General features: G+C 38.8%; 1 protein-coding gene across 3 annotated transcripts; it reads left to right on the forward strand.

The window, feature by feature from the left end:
* Positions 1-5405: 5405 nt before the first annotated feature.
* trappc3 (trafficking protein particle complex subunit 3) lies at positions 5406-17259 on the forward strand. 3 transcript variants are annotated; one of them, XM_033045142.1, is made up of 5 exons: positions 5406-5539; positions 13617-13714; positions 15060-15159; positions 16029-16211; positions 17053-17259. In XM_033045142.1, the coding sequence occupies exons 1-5, from the start codon at positions 5411-5413 to the stop codon at positions 17170-17172; spliced, it is 630 nt and encodes a 209-aa protein (XP_032901033.1). In that variant the 5' UTR covers positions 5406-5410; the 3' UTR covers positions 17173-17259. The 3 variants fall into 3 exon arrangements, with proteins under 3 accessions (XP_032901033.1, XP_032901034.1, XP_032901035.1); XM_033045143.1 differs by having other exon boundaries at positions 5498-5519; XM_033045144.1 differs by lacking the exon at positions 5406-5539 and adding an exon at positions 7803-7845.
* The last annotated feature ends 2073 nt before the right edge of the window (positions 17260-19332 follow it).

Here is a 19332-nt window from a genome sequence, read left to right on the forward strand (position 1 = left end):
CTTTTCTCCAGTGACACTGTTTGACCTGCTGAATTACTCCAGCTTTTTGTGTCTATCTTGAGCTCTTAACTTATATTGCTCACCAACAGAGATGTGAACTTCCTGCTGTAATCTTATCCAGATGCCACTGGCATTATTTGAACCTGCAAATTGCATAATTGGTAACACACCCTCCTCCCAGGCAACGTAATGCGACCTTTGAAAATATTTCATCAGATCTTGGCAACAACTGTCGTTGAACTGAAAAATCGTTTGGCAATAGAGAAAGTTTAGAATCCCTCAGTCTTTTGCGTAATATATTAGAAAGTGCAATAGTGGGGTGAAGTGAATGTTTGAGTTATTTAAAAATAGGGAGCAATGGAATTTAACAGATGACTTTGGTAAAATTAATTTGCACATATCCAAAGCGATTCCTCAATCTTTGCCAATGCAGTTTTAACAATAGTGAGGTTACCTTGACCGTGGGACAGTGTGTGCACATTTGATCTTGGGGCCACCTGACCTAAGGCACATGTGTACAGACAGAGACATGTGTATGGGAAGGACACAAAGTGTAACTCTGTGGGTCAAGAAACATCCCTGGAGAACATGAAAAGGTGATGTTTGGGTCGGGACACTTCTTCAGACTGTTCTCTGCTACTTCACCTGCTGAGTTACTCCAGAACCTTGTGCCCTTTTGTGTACTAACCAGCATCTACAGTTCTTTGTTTCTACTGAAGATAGACACAAAATGCTGGAGTAACTCAGCAGGTCAGGCAGCATCTCTGGAGAGAAGGAACGGGTGACATTTCGGGTTGAGACCCTTCTTCAACATACTGTGTATGGGTTTGGCTTAGATAACTCAAGGTGGGTGTGTGTGTGTGTGGGCACTTAATTTTGGATCCACCTATCTCTGGCTCTGTGTGTAGGCATGTAACTTTGGGCCCAGCTACTTTCTTCCTATGTGCATATGTGCCCACTCTTGCGTCCACTTGAGCCTTACTGTGAACCAAATATACTAGTGGAGCCTCCTCCAGTATCTTTGCTGTGAACACACAGTACAACTAACCTTGGACTTCGAAGGCTGTAGGCTCCATCTAGTGGTATGGTTAATACATTGCCACAAGAATGAACATAGATCTTTATTGAGCGAAGGAAATAGGCGACGTTTCGGGTCGAGACCCTTCTTCAGACTTGACTCGGGTCTGAAGAAGGGTCTCGACCCGAAATGTCGCCTATTTCCTTCGCTCCTTAGATGCTGCCTCACCCGCTGTGTTTCTCCATTTTTGTCTACCTTCGATTTTCCAGCATCTGCAGTTCCTTCTATTAATGAAGAAACGTCGATCTTTAATGAAGTAGGTGCAATGCACTACAATGCTGAGAACTATATTCTGCACTCTGTATCTTCCCCTTTGCTAATACATTGTAGTTGAGTTTGACTTGATTGCATTTATGCATGGTATTATCTGATCTGATTGGATAGCATGCAAAACAAAACTTGTCCATTTTTAACTTATTAAGTATGGAAGCTATCTGAGGAAATGTGTGGTGTTATGTCTGTCTTGAAGCTGTTGTGGCACTGTAATTTCCTGTAAAGGATTATTAAAGGATCTAATCAATCAATCAATCAAGTCATTGTACTTTGGTACATATGACAATAATAAACCTAAAAGTAATCCAACTATACTAGTTGTGCAAAATTCTGCAGTAACTCCACTGGTCAGACGGTATCTCTGGAAAAAATGGACAGGTGACGTTTCGGGTCAGGACCTTTCTTCCGACAAAATTCTGATTTTCAGTCCTGACCCAAAACGTCACCTTTCCATTTTCTCCAGAGATGCTGCCTGACTCGCTCAGTTACTCCAGCATTGGTATAAACCTGCATCTACAGTTCATTTTGATTACATTATACTATTTGTGCAGATTGTTTCTGTATTACTCACAGGTGCACTATATTCTGCCTAGAAAATACACATTTTTGAGTCTGTGACTTGAAAATAAACATGATGGATAACCACAGATTTGATTCTGACAGTGTAACAAAGAATCAGAGCTCTGTGAACAAGATGCAACAGTGTGAACGCACCTGGTCACAGTGGCTCTGCATGCACCAAAGCAACAATAGTCTTGGGGTAACTACATTTGAAAAGCTGTTGATATCTCAGTGAATTCCCCTGAGCAGCTGCTGTGCTGGTGCCTGCCCGCAGGGAGAGGAATTCTGCTCTGGCTTGGATTCTGCTGTGCTTTATAAAAAAATAGCAGTCATTAAATAATTGATAATATTAGCAATGTATGACTGATATACATGAAATGTTATTATTATGTACTTGCTTCTAATAAAAATATTTTAAAAAATAAAAAATAAATAAGGATTATTAAGGTCTGATTTCTTTGCCTGAAAGGATGGCGGAAGTAGATTCACTGAAACTGTTAAAGTCAAAGTCAATTGTACATGCAAATGGCTAGGATTAATTTGCAAGATTATGGAGGATAAAGCGTTGGTGTGGAATGAACAGAAAGCTCTTTTTAAGCAGCTGGCACAGGTGAATTGACACCTTGTTGCATGATTCTGTGGTGGAACAGGTAGATTTGTGGTGCAAAAAAAGTGTATGTTATGTAAACTGTGAAGGTTGTGGAAAACCGTTCTGATATGCAGGTGCTTTTATTTGTTAAAATGGATATTGGGATAAAAGTCATCTGAAAGTGCTGTTGGGAACATGAAATAAAACTTAAGTGATGGAGCCATACAGCACGGATGGAGCCAAATGGGGCACGGGGCCAAATAGCCTTTAGCCCAATTGTCTTCGCCAAGCTTCAAGCATCCATTTAGCCTCATCCTGTTTATTCTTTCCACAATCCTATCAACTGCCCAATTACATTAGCTGCAGTTTTTATGCCATTTAACCTACCAACCCCACACATCATTGCGACACATGAAGAAACCAGAGATTAGCCTGTGATCTGTACTTCATGTGTGGGAAGGAGCTGCAGTTGCTTGTTTAAACTGAAGATAAACACAAAATGCTGGAGTGACTCAGTCTGAAGAAGGGTCTCAACCCGAAACATCACCCATTCCTTCTCTCCAGAGATGCTGCCTGCACCGCTGAGTTACTCCAGCATTTTGTGTCTATAATTTGCACTTCAGTTCCATTTCAATCAAATTTCTAGCCACAATATTATTTTCCATTTTAAGGCTTTAAAATTGAAAATCACTTTCACCCGGAATGAAAAGTATTCTGCAACCATTTCCAAATCATTTCGCTGCATCTGAGAAGTTTGGTTGGGTACATTTCACTGGGCGTTACCCTTGCCATCCCAACACTGCTTCTGGGATGCAGACGGTGTTATTATTCTTGGAGACTGCTACTTTCAGAGCATTGTAGGGGAGCTCAAGTCACTCTGGCAAGGTAGTGAAGTTATTGAAAAGCGCTCTCAGGAAAACTTGGCCTTGTCTTGTGGTGCCAGAACTGGAAGGTAGCCGATGAGTGAAGAAATTGTTGATGTCTTTGCTCATTCCAAGAGTGAAGCATTTTCACCACATTCGCTCCACGCTTCCAACTCAACACCTTCATTTTGTTACTGCTTCTCAACTGCCAGCATCCATATTTTGGTGCTGATCCCGTCAATTCACTCCCCAGACCATCTGACCATCCCGCGGTCTAGGCATAAGCTCAGGGGTGAACGCGCTTTTGCGGTTGCAGCTCCTAGGCTATGGAACAGCATCTCTCTTCCCATCAGAACTGCCCCCTCCATCGACTCTTTTAAGTCTAGACTTAAAACTTATCTTTACTCTCAAGCCTTTCTTGAGGTCTTCTGAGGGAGGGCTGTATGTATGTATTTATGTATGTATTGTTGATCTATGTACCACTGTTTGTATAACGTTAGTACCTGTACCAATGTAAGGCACTTTGGTCAACGAGAGTTGTTTTTTAAACGTGCTATGGAAATAAAAATGACTTGACTTGACTCCCTCCATCACTGTCAACTCCTCATGATTTTTGCCTCCCTGAACATACAATATCCAAGGCAGTCCCCACATACACATATACCCTGCTCCAACGTGCCACGCTTGACCTCAGGCCTGACTGAGCCAGCGCCCAAACTTCCTGGTCTAGCCATTGGCATTAGGTCGGAGATAAAGAGTTATTATCTCAGACCCTTGACAACATTGCAAGAGTTCCCCAAGGCAGTACACTGGGCTGAAAGAAGTCGAGCCATTGTGTTAAATCAGCGTTTAAAAAATGTTAATTTAAATGTTCCATTCCATCTACAACTTCTCAGAATGTGACGCAACCTACATCTGTGAAGTAATTCAAGTGCTTCAAAAGATCGGTTGTTACGCAAATCAACTGTCTCAATCATGACCGGGACCTGCGTCAATGTACCTACTATATCTCGCTTTAAACACTAACAAGATCTCATAGCACCAGAGACCTTGGTTTGATCCTGACCTCGGGTGCTGTCTGTGTGGTGTTTGCATGTTCTCCCTGTGACCATGTGTTCTGGTTTCCCCCCACATCCCAAAGGGGTGCGGGTTTGTAGGTTACTGTAAATTGCAGGGAGTGAACATGAAAGTGGGATAAGATAGAACTAAGTGTAAACTAAGTGATCGATCGCCGGAGTAGACTCGGCGGGTGGTAGGGCCTGTTTCCATGCTCCATCCCTAAAACTAAACTTTCATTATTCCAGTTCTCATGACAAATGAGAAATTATTCGTATGGGTGCCAGAGGTTATGGGGAGAAGGCAGGAGAATGGGGGTTAGGAGGGAGAGATACATCAGCCATGATTGAATGGTGGAGTAGACTTGATGGGCTGAATGGCCTAATTCGACTATCATTTATGATCTTATGAAATAAAAACTCCTGAATCTCTAGTCTTCGACCTACATTGTTCCCTACAAAATGTGTAGGAAGGAACTGCAGATGCTGATTTAAATCGAAGATAGACACAAAATGCTGGAGTAACTCAGCGGGACAGGTAGCATATCTGAAGAGAAGGAATGGGTCTGAAGAAAGGTCTCAACCCGAAACATTTCCTTCTCTCCAGAGATGCTGTGTGTCCTGCTGATTTACTCCAGCTTTTTGTGTCTATCTTCGATTTAAACCAGCATATGTAGTTCCTTCCTACACACTTGTTCCCTACAAACATCTTCTCAACACCTCTAGCCCTTTCTTCTTGATAGTTCATCAATTTTGTTTCACAGCCTCCCTATCTTTTTCAGCCATCTATTTGCCCTCCAATCATGACCCATGATTACAATGGTCAGGTGTGGTGCGGGATTCTGGGCGTTGTAGTCCCCCCGTGCGCCATTACGGTGTCGCGGTGGATTCTGGTCCTTGTAGTCTCTATCCCCCAACAGTCCCGGTGAGCGGATGGCCATTTCCGGGAGCCGGGACTACAATCCCCAGAGCAGGGGCGAAGGTTACGCGCATGCGTATTTGGAGTTCCGATTCCGGCCGACAGGTTTCTGAAGCGAGAATCGAAGAGGCGGTTGGAAATCGCGAATTTGCAGGAAAAATGTCGCGACAGACGAACCGAGGCACCGAGAACAAGAAAATGGTAATCTACCGTTTGGAAGCTAAGCAGTTATTGAGGCCGGAGGGGATAAAAACATTGTTTTGCTTCATCTTCCAGCAGTGGGCCCGGGGCCCACTTCACTAGTTAGTCCTGAACCGGGTCTGAAGAAGGGTCTCGACCCCAGAAACGTCACCCATTCCTCTCTAGTCTTCCTGTCTCACTGAGTTACTCCAGCATTTTGTGTCTATCTTCGATTTAAACCAGCATCTGCAGTTCCTTCCAACACAGTCTCTGGGTTTCCCGACGGCTGACAGGACCTTCACATTCTGCTACCAGCGGTTTTCTTGCATAAAGAAATTGTAGCAAGACAACCCATTTCAATAAAGTGTTTTTTGTTGCCTGCTGCACAGTGCAGTCTCTAGGGTTGATCCAATCGACGGACCCGTACTTAATCTGGTGCTTAATGTTTATCACGCTCGGTTTGAGCTTTGTATGATTTCGAAACGGTATGAATTGTATGTGTAGGAAGGAACTGCAGATGCTGGTTTAAACCGAAGATAGAGACAAAAAACTGGAGTAACTCAGCGGGTCAGACAACATCTCTGGAGAAAAGGAATTGGTGCCGTTTCGGGTCGAGACCCTTCTTCAGACTGTATACAAGTTTAGAAGTTTAACAATCTGTACTGGCTGGTATTATAATGATCCTCATTTACTGCTCAATCAGTGGTCCATAGTTCTCCATTAGGAAGTGGAAATCTGATATTATGAAAAGTTGGGAGGCGGCGGCGGCGGTCACAAGATTGGATTTTAATGAGTGTAGGGAGGAACTGCAGATGCTGGTCTACGTCGAAGATAGACACAAAATGTTGGAATAACTCAGCGGGTTAGGCAGCATGTCTGGAGAAAAGGAAATAGATGGTGTTTTGGGTCGAGACCCTTCTTCAGATTGATAGTCTCGGTCTGAAGAAGGTTCTCGATCCCAAACGTCGCCCATTCCTTCCCTCCAGAGATGCTACCTCACCCGCTGAGTTACTCCAGCATTTTGTGTCTACCTAACACTTTAGTAATCTGCTTTGCCTTGCTATTTGGCTAATGGCTAGATGTATAATGAAAGATCAAGCCAATGTAATTTTGGTCTGCAAAGTATGATTTGGGTACCTTTTAGTATATCTGATATTCACTGAGCTATTTCCCTTTTGTTCCACGATGTTAATTCCAGAGTGCTTCACATTCAGAATTGTTTGTGATTAATAATACCTTTGCGGTACTTAAGATTTGTGGTAAATACAAAAAAAATCACAAAGCATTTAAAAAGCCAACTATACAATATTTTTAACAGTTTGTTCATCTTTATGGCTGGCAACGCTTTGTGTCGTTTGCAGAAGTGAAATAATAAGTGCTACTGAATTCCAATTTATACTTGAATTTGTGATTAAAACAGGACTATATGGAACTGTTACACCTTTACCGACAGTGACGATACAGCCATAGAAAAAATCCAGTTTTCTGTAATTTTTGTATTTTCTTTACTTATCTGTGATTTTATGTCACAATTGTTAGTATAGGCAAGAAACAATATTAGTTTTAATCAGATGGTGCCAGTATCACACACAGTACCCTTCTATTTTTCTTTATGAAGAGAAAATTGTCCGGGTTTGAATCATCTCCAGTAATGAATTACATATTTTGATAGTACTATACCTTTAGGTATGTTCTATTTGATTATTTCAACAATTGTTCTGGTTAGATTTTAATGCCCAAGCTAATAACTTTTTTTGGACAACTTGCTTATTGGCATTGATTTCACATTTGATTCTTTTTCAGTGGAGGCAAATCTGTAGAAACCACGAAATTACTGCAGTTTATAGTCTTTATACAATATTCATCATCCTGCAGAGGAAAGGTTCTTGAACAAATGGCTGCCAGTTTTCTCAATTTAGAGAAAATCTGTGTCAGCATGGCTTAAATTGAATAGCAAAATGTTTCAGCATTTATTTTCTTCTAGCCTTTTATCCATTTAAGGTAAGTAATTAAAACAAGAATGTTTAGCTGAGGTTTCAGTACAGGAATTGCTGATAAACTTCTCCAAGTATTCCTCATGTATTCATTACAAAAATTATCAATAATTAATTCCAGTGGCAGTATATTACTGCAAGGTCTTGGCATGTCTAATTTTATCTTGGCATTGCATCCTTTATATGTGTGCACCATTGTATACAAAATTAAGTTTGTATGTATTGTCACTAAATCTCAATTCTGTCTTTTTCCTGTCTTTTCTGCCTAACGCACTCATTCTGTAGTACTGGTATTTGCCATTCATTTCACCTTCTGCATCTCTACATCTCATGGTAGGTGCTAGGAATACTAATTTACTTAAATGCTACATTGCATGTTTTCATTTTGCTTTATCATATTTACTTCATTATTATTTTTTATGCAATGAAAAGTTTTGCCTTGGCTTGTGACGTATAAAGTGAAATTTGTAATCCCAAGACAAAACATTGTTTATGTTATATGGTAAATTAGTTGAGACTATTTTAGGAAATTGGACCTATTGTTGCTGTGTGAATAGGGCAATGCCTTTTTGGTTAATTTTAATTGAATTTGTTGCATTAAATCTACAGATACTGGGATGTAGTTGTGCCATTATGGAAAGTCCTCTCTGGTGATGGCAGTGGTGGTGGGAAACTAAAATTACTAGTGTGCACGCTCCGAGTTAGTCGTCTTCTGGAATGAATTGGTGTTTATTCCTTTTGGAGTATGTTACAGGAGTTGGCCATGGTTAACTCCGGTAACATACTCCAAAAAGGATAAACCCACAAACACACAAACTATGTTAGATTTCCCATCTATGTTCACATCTCTGAAGAACATCTTAGAAAAGATGATAGAGCAAAACCTCCACCTGTGAAATCTGGAGGTTTCAATAATGAGTGATGGTTGGAAATGATGAATGTCTCTTCTGAAGTTCCATAATCTGCTAGTCGGTATAACTGAATAAGGGTTGACAAATGAATGTGCAGTACATTAATTGTGTCTAATGATATGGCATGACACTTTGATTTTATTTTGGAAGCTCATTGGAGGTTATTGATATTGTTGTAGAGTTGTTACCCAGATTGCTTCTAAAATTGACGTGGTTTATTTTTGACTTCCCCACAAGTTAGTTATTAGTAGTTGGGGTGAACTTTCTACCATGGTTGGGTGGGGGTGGGGGGGAGTGGGCGCAGTGTGATGCGGATTGATATGGTTCATATTTACTTGCTTCGCTTTATGTGGGGATGAGATGAGGATTGGCAGGGGACGGTGAGGATAGCTTGGGGCCAGAAGGCTAGAAGGAAAAGCACTGGGGGATCCAAGTGTATTCTATCCCAAGTGTTTGCTACCAAACAAAAGCTTCAATGAGTTTGCAAGCTAAATGGCAGAGCTTGAAGAATAAGGATTCTGGTTTATCTGAAGTTGGATGTTATTATTGTCTCGAGTATCTTTGGGTTAAAAGGAAAACATTTGGGCATATTTCCCATTCGTTGTTGTTCCAACCTTGCAAGAAATAAATAAATGCTTTGTGAAGATTAATTTTGGGATGTAATATAATATCCTGCCATTTAAAAACCATATTGATATAATAGATACTTTCATAAATAGTGAATATTTGGGTAAAGAACTGAACAGTGACCACAATGAGCAGAAGGACTGGGTATGAAATTAGTGAGAAAAAATAAAATAGCGCTTCAAAGCAACTTCTAGCTGTTGCTCGGAATGAATTCATTAAGTAATGCATTACCAATGAAACATTTAAATCTGTTAATGTGAAATTTCCCCAGTGGTTTGGCAAATATTAGATTCATTGAAATATTTGATAAACAAACATTTTATTAAAGTGTTGACCACATCAATATTGTCACACATGTATTGCTCTATATTAATGCTTTTTGTCTTCAATTTTGTCAGTTATTCTTTAATGGATATGTAAGTGGGTTAAAATGAATCGACAAAATTATTTCCAAGTGTAGGAACATGTTTCACTAATGGTGCAAGATGAGAGAGATTGTAATTAACTAGTTTATCAAATTTGTCCATTTGCAGCCCATATAAATATTCCAGTGACCCTTTGACATTTATTTTGCACTTTTTAAACCTGTACTATAATGTTTGCTCCTGGTCACATGTTGAAAACAGTGATCTTCTAAACTGTACCCATAATCGTTCTCATAATGCATTAATATGAGATCTCAAGGGAACAAGAGCAATTTTAATGGATCCTTATTTTGATGCAGTCATTTGACCATTAACGTTCAAAGTAGATTGTACTGAGTAATTTGTTCACTTTAAAAATTGGATCATGTTTCCAGTTTTAGTCTTACAGATTTCAGTGCATTAAGTTCTGCCTCGTGGCCACTCTTGCTTATCTGTGAAATGCGGATAATTTGTACCATACTTTCAGCAACTAGGAACTAACTAGAATAATTGAAAATCTTGTTGATTCATGATAAAGTATTAAAAGGATAAAAATCTAGTGCATTAGGCCTTAAAAGCCAATTATATTTCCTTTAGTTGTTTGTTTCTTGCACTGGCAGGAGAATGGGGTCAAGAGGGAAAAATATATCAGCCATGATTGAATGGCAGAGTAGATTTGATGGGTTGACTGGCCCAATTCATTTCCTATATCATCTGGTCTTCATTGAAATGCAATGCTAAGATGGTAGCACAGGTGGATCAAGTTACTTGACAGTTCTTACTTTTGCAGAAACATGTCAAAATATTTGCAGTTTTGGCTACATTTTGATTTGAATCGGGTGTTCAAAATGATTGACACACTTTTCCTCTGCTCCTCCTTTGACACTAACCTGAGTTCCAGATTGGAGCTAATTTATCAGCGAGATTGTATACTCCCTTTTGGACTGCTTGCTTCTGAAACCCTTTTCCACTTCTTCCAACTTTGGTTATTTCCAGCGTCCCTGGTAACCTTTTACTATCTACTCTCCATCAACTCAAATTTCTCTCTGGGTGCATGCTGGCCTATAGTCACTTTCTGTTCCATTGTGTGTCCAGTTGGTAGCTTTATGAATTCTCCTATCTATGAAGGGAATATCTCATGTTGATTGTAATTATAAATATGTGAAAAAACAAACACTGCAGACCCCAGAAACAGATATTTGGGAAGGAAGGTGGAATTGGAAAAAGGCAATGAAATTTAACTTTAGTTTAGTTTTGAGATACAGCGCGGAAACAGGCCCTTCGGACCACCGAGTCTGCGCCAACCAGCGATTCCGGCACATTAACACCATCCTACACACACTAGGAACAAATTACACGTACACCAAACCAATTAATCTACATACCTGAAAATAGTCACAAAAAGCTGGAGTAACTCAGCAGGACAGGCAGCATCTCTGGAGAGAAGGAATGGGTGACATTTCTGGTCGAGACCCTCCTTCAGACCTGTACGTCTTTGGAGTGTGGGAGGAAATCGAAGATCTCGGAGAAATCCCACGGGGAGAACGTACGCACTCCGTACAGACAGCACCCGTAGTCGGGATCGAACCCGGGTCTCCGGCGCTGCAAGTGCTGTAAGGCAACAACTCTACTGCTGCGCCACCGTGCCTCCGTTAAGATACAACTTAAGTTACTTTGGCTAACCATATGTATAATGAACAGATTTGTGCAGGGTTTTACATTCTGGTATTTGAGTTGAATTGAGGCATATAATGACTTGGCAGACTGCATGAGAACAGTTGATCCGGCATAATCTTGATGGGCTGAAATCTGAAACCTGGCTTGGGACTGAGAGGGAGAAAAGGGTGCCCATCAGTTAGGCCACCTGAATATACTGTTTAGAGTCAAATCATTGTTGCTGACCTTTGCCAGGACTGCAAGTAATTTGAGTGTAATTAGTAAAAAGTTAAAGTAAAGCAATTGGAATTAATCAAAAGATGAAAATCTGCAGATGTATATTGGTGCCTATAAAACATGAACATTATGAGTGTGGTTTCTGCATTTAAATGCTTGTTTGTTCAGATAAATGCGCAAGTAGTGGTTTATTCAGTTTTTAAGCTGTATTCCCGTACATCTAAGCTGTGAACTGGGCTTGGTTGTGAAACCTTGTTAGTAAGCAATCAGGAGTACAGACTCCTCAAGCCTCGACTGTCATTTAATAAGATTAGGGTTGATCTGATTAACCTTAATTTTGCATTTCTCTCTACTGGCTTGGTATTGAAGTATCTCTGCTTTGAATAAATATATACAAGGACTGTTACTCTTACTTTCAGAATATCATCTTCTATCCATTCTATCGTGTCCTCTCAGGTTGAATGTTTCATTCGAGTAAACTCGTCACCTTTTTCTGATAAGACAACTGTCCCATTCTAGGTACAGTAAACTCTCTCACCACTGCTTCAATACACTTTAAACTTTTTGTTTCAAAAAAGAGACCAAGGCTGTGCACATTATTCCATTTCTGGTCTTATCAAATCTCGAAGTAATTAGAAACATGGGGAAATAGGTGCAGGAGTAGGCCATTCGGCCCTTCGAGCCATCACCGCCATTCAATATGATCATGGCTGATCATATTCAATCCAGTGAAACCTCTCTCTTTCCGCCCCCCCCCCCCCACCAACACACACTCTCCCTACTCCATCCAAATCTTGAATTTTAGAGAATTCAAAGCAGTGCATCAACTATCTCAGTGTCCAGAGACAATTTTTCAGAAATACTGTCCAAAATCAGTACCTCGTTCTGGCTTTTTCCTCATATCCCTTGATTCCCTTAGCCCTAAGAGCTAAATTTAACTCTCTCTTGAAAACATGCAGTGAATTGGCCTCCAATGCCGCCTGTGGTGGAGAATTCCACAGATTCACAATTCTGGGTGAAAAAGATTTTCCTCATCTCAGTCCTAAATGCCCTTACCCTTATTCTTAAACTGTGACCCCTGGTTCTGGACTCCCCCAACATTGGGAACATTTTTCCTGAACCTACCCTGACCAATCCTCTAATATTGCCTAATCCTTTCCTTTTGTATTCGTATTTAATCATTGATATTCAGTTGTCAATTACTTTCAAAATAAGAAGATGTGTGCACTTAAGCTCCTGTCCAAACTCTTGCCATGTAATCTGCTAACTTATTTTTCTAACCAAAATGGACAATTTCATATTTTCCTGCACTATACTTCATTTAGCATTTTTCCCCCACTCGGTTAATATATTTATAATCCCTTTGTGGACAGTTCCTTCCTACACATCCCTTTGTGGCCTCTTTGCGTCCTCTTAATAACTTAATTTCTAGTTAATAACTTAATAACTTTCTAGTTTTGTCTCATCAGGAAATTTAGTAACAATGCTTTTGGTGTCCTCGACCGAGCTAACTTACTAACTTTCTGACTTTTCTTTTGAATAGGAAGTTGCATTTGCAGTTTTCCCAATCCAGTGAAACCTCTCTCTTCCCCCCCCATACACTCCCTACTCCATCCAAATCTTGAATTTTAGAAAATTCAAAGCAGTGCGTCCACTATTTCATAGGGTCCGGAGACAATTTTTCAGAAACGCTGTCCCAGTGATTATACTGTTTTCTGAAGAAGCATTTAATAAAACAGTCTGAAGTCTGAAGTCTGAAGTCTGATCAGTCTGAAGAAGGGTTTCGGCCCGAAACGTCGCCTATTTCCTTCGCTCCATAGATACTGCTGCACCCGCTGAGTTTCTCCAGCATTTTGTGTACCATTTAATAAAACAATCTTGTTTGACTTTACATAACCTATTGCTATACATTAACTACAGATACAAGACAATGGTTTAATTAAAGGAGTCAGCAATATTTTTGATCCATGGAGTAATTTAAAATTACAAATTAAGATGACATTCCTTTGAGATATTAAAAAATAGCTATTGGCCTCTCCCACCCTGAGGATTTATTTGGTTGGCTAGGGGTGATGTGATATGATTCTTGTAGTTAATGTTTGTTGTACAGTTGGATTGGAATGATCAGTGGTCAGTGAGAGGAAAAATTGTTACTGATTTTAGTGCAGTTGGTGTTATGTTGTCAACAAACCAATTTGTAGTATTATAGCAAGATATGTGGAATTCTTGGAGGTTCTGAATATTTTTCTGAATTTCTATCACTTAACAGAACTCAGAGCTGTTCACTCTGACGTATGGAGCTCTGGTCACACAGTTGTGTAAAGATTATGAAAACGATGAAGATGTCAATAAGCAATTGGATAAAATGTGAGTACTTCGCATCATTTAGACTTTCTATATTTTGTAATAGGTGTCAATACTTTCGTCTTTTCTCTTTCTGATGTAAAATGATATGGATTTAAAGTAATCAGCAGAAGGATTAGAGGGACAATGGGGATATTTTTTACTATGAGGTTACCATGAGTCTGGGACTCAGTGGTGGAAACTATTGCACAGGCAGAAAACGTCATCGCATTTAAAGAGTGCCGAGACTTGGAAGATGGTATGAAACTGGGTAACACTTTACTGAATGGAAGTGATACAATGAGCCAAGTAATTGCTTTTGTATCGTATAACATATTGTTGGTGAATGGAAAGCCTTTTAGTGGTTCAGAGACGGCTTCAGTGGTTGGGACAAATTGCCAGCGTATAACAAAAAGCCCGATCTTTGAATTGCTGCCTAACTACATCATCACCCATTGATTATTCCTAATAAGTGGCTTTAAAGGCTTGGATGCTGATTTTCATGTGACTTTAAATTAATTTGAATTCTGGTTGGGGAGGAAATGAAAAAAGAACTTGCATGCTACAATTTCACACTTGTGGCTTTATAACATTACTTTTTTCTACCATGACTTTTTTTCTAATTAAAATGTTAATGTGATGAATTAAGTTTGCCAACGTTGGGTGACTGCAATTGAAATTGGTGAGGTATTTATAATGCCTGACAATAATGCATCATACTGACAGAAAATTCAAAATTTGTATCCCATCACATAATTTTTAATTGAGAAACCAAGGTGAAATTTCAAAGTGCGAAGTATAAAACCATAAGCCTCAAACGAGTAAGAAAAAATCATTTAGGGAACATGGGAAATTGTGATTAAATTAAACAGATTGAGATTGCATGGAATGGAAAATAATTAGGAACTGTATTCAGTTTATTTTAAAACAATCCTATAAACCATTCTGAATACTTTGCTGCTTGTTCCTAAATGTTATCTTAGTTCAGAACTCTTCCAATATTCGGAAGAAGATGTCAGGAGTGCATGTATAATGATTTTCAAATAAGGATTAATTTAGTTTAGAGATACAGCGCGGAAACAGGCCCTTTGGCCCACTGAGTCCACACCGATAAGCGATTACCCTTCCATGAGTTATATATTAGACACTATGGACAATTTACATATGGCAATTAACCTGCACATCTATGGAGTGTGGGAGGAAACTGGAGTACCCGGAGAAAACTCACGCGGTCACAGGGAAAACATACAAACTCCGTACAGACAGCACATGTAGTCAGGATCGAACCCGGGTCACTGGCGCTGTAAGCTAGCAATTCTACTGCTGCACATGCTAAATATTGTTTGTTTTATCTTATGTTTCAACATAGGGGATACAACATTGGTGTCAGACTAATAGAAGATTTTTTAGCACGTTCTAATGTTGGAAGATGTCATGATTTCCGTGAAACTGCAGATGTCATTGCAAAGGTAACTTCCAATTTAGTGTGGATCTCTGTGAAAATGATACAATAACATTTTTGATTTATATGGCAACTTTCTAATGATTACTGCATAATATGTAAAATGATTGCAAGCTGTTTGGATTGTGGTTATGATGTATATGACTTGCCTCCTTGGTGTTCTGCTAATTGCCCTTGTAAAAGATTGGCCTGTATTTTTGGTTAGCAGCAGGGAATGCTGATTGCACTGAGAGTTGTCCACAAACCACTTCAGTATTTTGATCGAAAACTATAAATTGCTATAAATTGAGGAGATATCACCACGGAAAATCTTTGACCTCCATGAGTAGGGACATGCGTAGGACAGAGGGTCTGCTTGAAGAAACCACTCTGTATCTCAGTGCATCTAAAGAAACAAATGATCAGTTTTATGTACAGAGAGCAAATTAAAGCTGGAATTTGAGAGAGATAAAGAGACAATTAAAATGACGTTTTTAAAACAAGTCCTTGGCCTAAACAAATTTCTGAAGGATCAATGCTGAGAGTAAATTTTCCGGGCCGGAAAGGCAATTTTGTCATGATAATAGCATCCTGCCTTTTAAAACACAACTTGCTGCAAAATGCACAAGCCTTTTTATATTGCATATTTCATTAATAATACGAGTGGGTACAGCACCTTTTAGCTGCTGCATGCATTTTAAAGCTGAGACTTGTGGTGAGATGCTGTTACTAACATGTGCTAGGGTAGGGAATCTAGCATCAGAATGACTGAAGATAACTGAACAGGTGCTTGCTCAGGTTGGTGACTGATCTTTATTGTTATTGACAAACTTTTTTAAAGAAATGTGTTGGATCCTGTAGATTTTCATATGAATTTATTTTCTTTTGAACAAACAGGTTGCATTTAAAATGTACCTGGGTGTTACTCCAAGTGTGACCAACTGGAGCCCAGCAGGAGATGAGTTTTCATTGATTCTGGAAAATAATCCTCTTGTGGATTTTGTGGAATTGCCTGATAACCACTCCAGTTTGATCTACTCAAATCTACTGTGTGGATTGTTGCGAGGAGCATTGGAAATGGTGAGGACTGAGATGGTCATTTATTGCCTACTCTTTGGTCGTCTATACACTTCATCTATTGTCTTTATTCACTTGCTGTTTCGTTTCCCATATTACATTTTACATCCCTTATTGACTGTTCCAACCTGGCTTATTATAGCAGGGCTCTTTCCTTTTTGGTCCTCTCTCTGCATTTTAAGGCCATCTTTTAAATCGTGTCTTTTTAGTCAAGTTTTTATCCTATCATCCAATATTGTTTTGAGTTTGATATGTTTAGTTTAGAGATACAATGCAGAAATTGGCTTTTCGGCCCACTGAGCCCACACCGACCAGCGATCCCCGCACGCTAACACTATCATACACACATTAGGAACAATTTACAATTATACAAAGCCAATTAGTCTACAAACCTGTACGCCTTTGGAGTGCGGATGGAAACCGGAGTTTCCGGAAAAAACCCACGCAGGTCATGGGGAGAATGTACAAATTCCGTACAGACAAGCACCCATAGTTAGGATTGAACCGGGTCTCTGGCACTATAAGGTAGCAACTCGATTGCTGCGCCACCCTCTATTTTGGCTGCTTTGGTACTCTCCTGTGAAGGATCCTGGAACCTATTTTTGTGTTTTGAAGTGGCTATCTGATTACATGTTGTTGATCCTTTCAGAAAGATCCCATTAAATTCAACTATTTTTGCATTGTAGTGATGGACATAATCCATTGTATTTAATATTGTAGGCATCAAATGGCAGGATGGTCTCTGTTTAACTGACCTTGCCATGGGAAAAAAACTATTCTAACCCACTGTGTCAATAATGTTTACAGAAATTAAACTACCATGTATTCTCTTTTGTATTGTTAGGTTCAAATGGCGATTGATGTGAAATTTGTCCAAGATACACTCAAGGGTGACAACGTGACAGAAATTCGAATGAAATTCATTAAAAGGATTGAGGAAAATCTCCCAGCTGGAGAGGAATAGCATTTCTAAGTATTTTACTGGACAGTAAGACGCTGTAGATATTCTGTCAATTATATAGATCGTTGCAGTGCAAATTTACTTTATTGGGAAACAAATTGACCTTTTAAAGTGCAGAAATGGAAAGCAATTTATAAGTCATGGAATTAACCTAAAGGGACTCCTTTAGACTGAAGTTCCATTGCTTGTGCACTTTCACTTATTTGAGGTCTTGTATGAGAGTTTGTTTTTTGAATTATCTGTATTTAAAATTTGCGTATTTGTTTTGGATTATCAAAAAATATAATTTGATTATTTCAATGTTTTCCCGATGCCCACAAACTTAATGTTACCAATGTTGGCTCCATTGCTTCTTTCCTCTCACCTCCTTCCCAAGGTTGTTACCTTCAAAGCTGGTCAGAATGGTTGCCACGTCGCATCACAAACATAATTCTGATTACGAACATTTGTTTGTGTGATTTTAGTACATGTTCCACTTTGACATTGATGTCATGCTGTATGGCACTTAATGACGTACTGTGGGAAAACCTCTGTGAAGTGATCAAGCAGAAACCTTGCAAATATGTTCTGTGGATGCACAGAGTATTTCAAAAATGGATGCATGTTTTGGGTTCCAAACTTTATCTGCTTCCCAGTACTAGAATGGCAAACATTTTTGAAGAAACCACTCTGTATCTCAGTGCATTTTTGCACCATTGTTCAAAAGAGACCTAAATACATTACCATTGTTTAGATTTTGACTGTGATGTGATTTTGTTTCTCCTTGTGTTGCTGGTCTGGAATGTTTACAATTTCACTTCCTATACATTCTGGAAGATAATGCTGATTTCTTAATTTGCTCAAAATCTCTCTTTCCAGCGGACCTTTTGTTGTTATGACAGTGTTGACGCTGATATTTTGTGAAGTGGGTAGTATGTATATTTATTTATTTCTTGTAGCAAATGGTAGGCCATGACTTGAGACCAATGAAAGATGTTTGAAAATGTTGATATTTTTTTTTTAAGAAGCATATTAAAGGTTCTTTAGAGGAGGTAAAGCAAATTATGTTTCATTATATTTTCAAAACATAAATCTATGTTTATTTTTTCCACTTCACAAATTATTCTGTTATCTAAATTAGTTCTGCATCCTTTTAGTTAAATTGTAGCCTTGCTTAAATATTATTTTGCTGTGCGATAGTGAGGATTCCAAATCCGTAGATGAGATATGGATGTGATTTGTTGGCAAAAATTAATACACTGCGTTGTTTAGTCTGCTTGGTTACAGCTTGCAGATCGATAACATTTCCATTGCATGCATTATTTAAATAATATTTTGAGATTACATTTTCAAAGAATACCATTGTTTGCATCATCAATACTGATTTCATCTAGGAACCTCCTAGTTAGCTGCGTTGTACAGGTACTAAGTGCACTAATGTTGATCAGAAACTTGAGCTAATTGGTTATTGGATAAAATTGAAGGTTAACATTTTATATCTGTAGAGATGTGAATTCTGTCTTCTTAAAATGGCTTTGACGTTGGTAACGATTCAAATCAAATGCAATGAAATGCAGAAATTGAAAATGCAAGGAACTGCAGATGCTGGTTTATATTAAAAAAAAAAAAAAAAGACAAATTGGTGGAGTAACTCAGTGGGGCAGGCAGCATCCCTGGAGAACATGGATAAGTGATGTGTCGGGTCGGGAACCTTCTTTGATGAAAGTGCAGCAGGGCACTATGTAGGAGATCAATTAAATTGTTTACTTGGGTTTCCAATAAATATAAAACTATGGGTTGTACTATTATATGATATAGACTTTAGTAGAAAAAATAGTTCTAAGACAAAATGTTCAATATGAAGTCAAAAGAAAAAGTGAAATGCAGCAGCCCCAGGTGAAAGGCATATATTTGAATCCTAATTTATTTAAAATCCAAGAATCTGCAAATGTATAGAAACTTACATTTAATAGTTTATATTACATTTAATAATTTACACTTAATAGTTTGTATATTAATTTATCAAAACAATTTATTCTTGATGCATAGTTTTATTATTTTTGATCACTTTTCACATTGAAACTCAATTCTTAATTTACCATCAAAATAACACCTGGGACAAAAGAACTGCATCTCTTCATCTTAGGATGGGTTATATACAATGTTTTCCTTTGTTTATTAACT

Source organism: Amblyraja radiata, chromosome 27 (genome assembly GCF_010909765.2).
Source record: "Amblyraja radiata isolate CabotCenter1 chromosome 27, sAmbRad1.1.pri, whole genome shotgun sequence".
Classification (NCBI taxonomy): Eukaryota; Metazoa; Chordata; class Chondrichthyes; order Rajiformes; family Rajidae; genus Amblyraja; species Amblyraja radiata.

Coding starts and splice junctions, on each gene's coding strand:
- trappc3 (XM_033045142.1), top strand. CDS start 5,411: ATGCGTATTTGGAGTTCCGATTCCGGCCGACAGGTTTCTGAAGCGAGA. Junction 5,540..13,616: donor GCACCGAGAACAAGAAAATG/GTAATCTACCGT, acceptor ATCACTTAACAG/AACTCAGAGCTGTTCACTCT. Junction 15,160..16,028: donor CTGCAGATGTCATTGCAAAG/GTAACTTCCAAT, acceptor TTGAACAAACAG/GTTGCATTTAAAATGTACCT.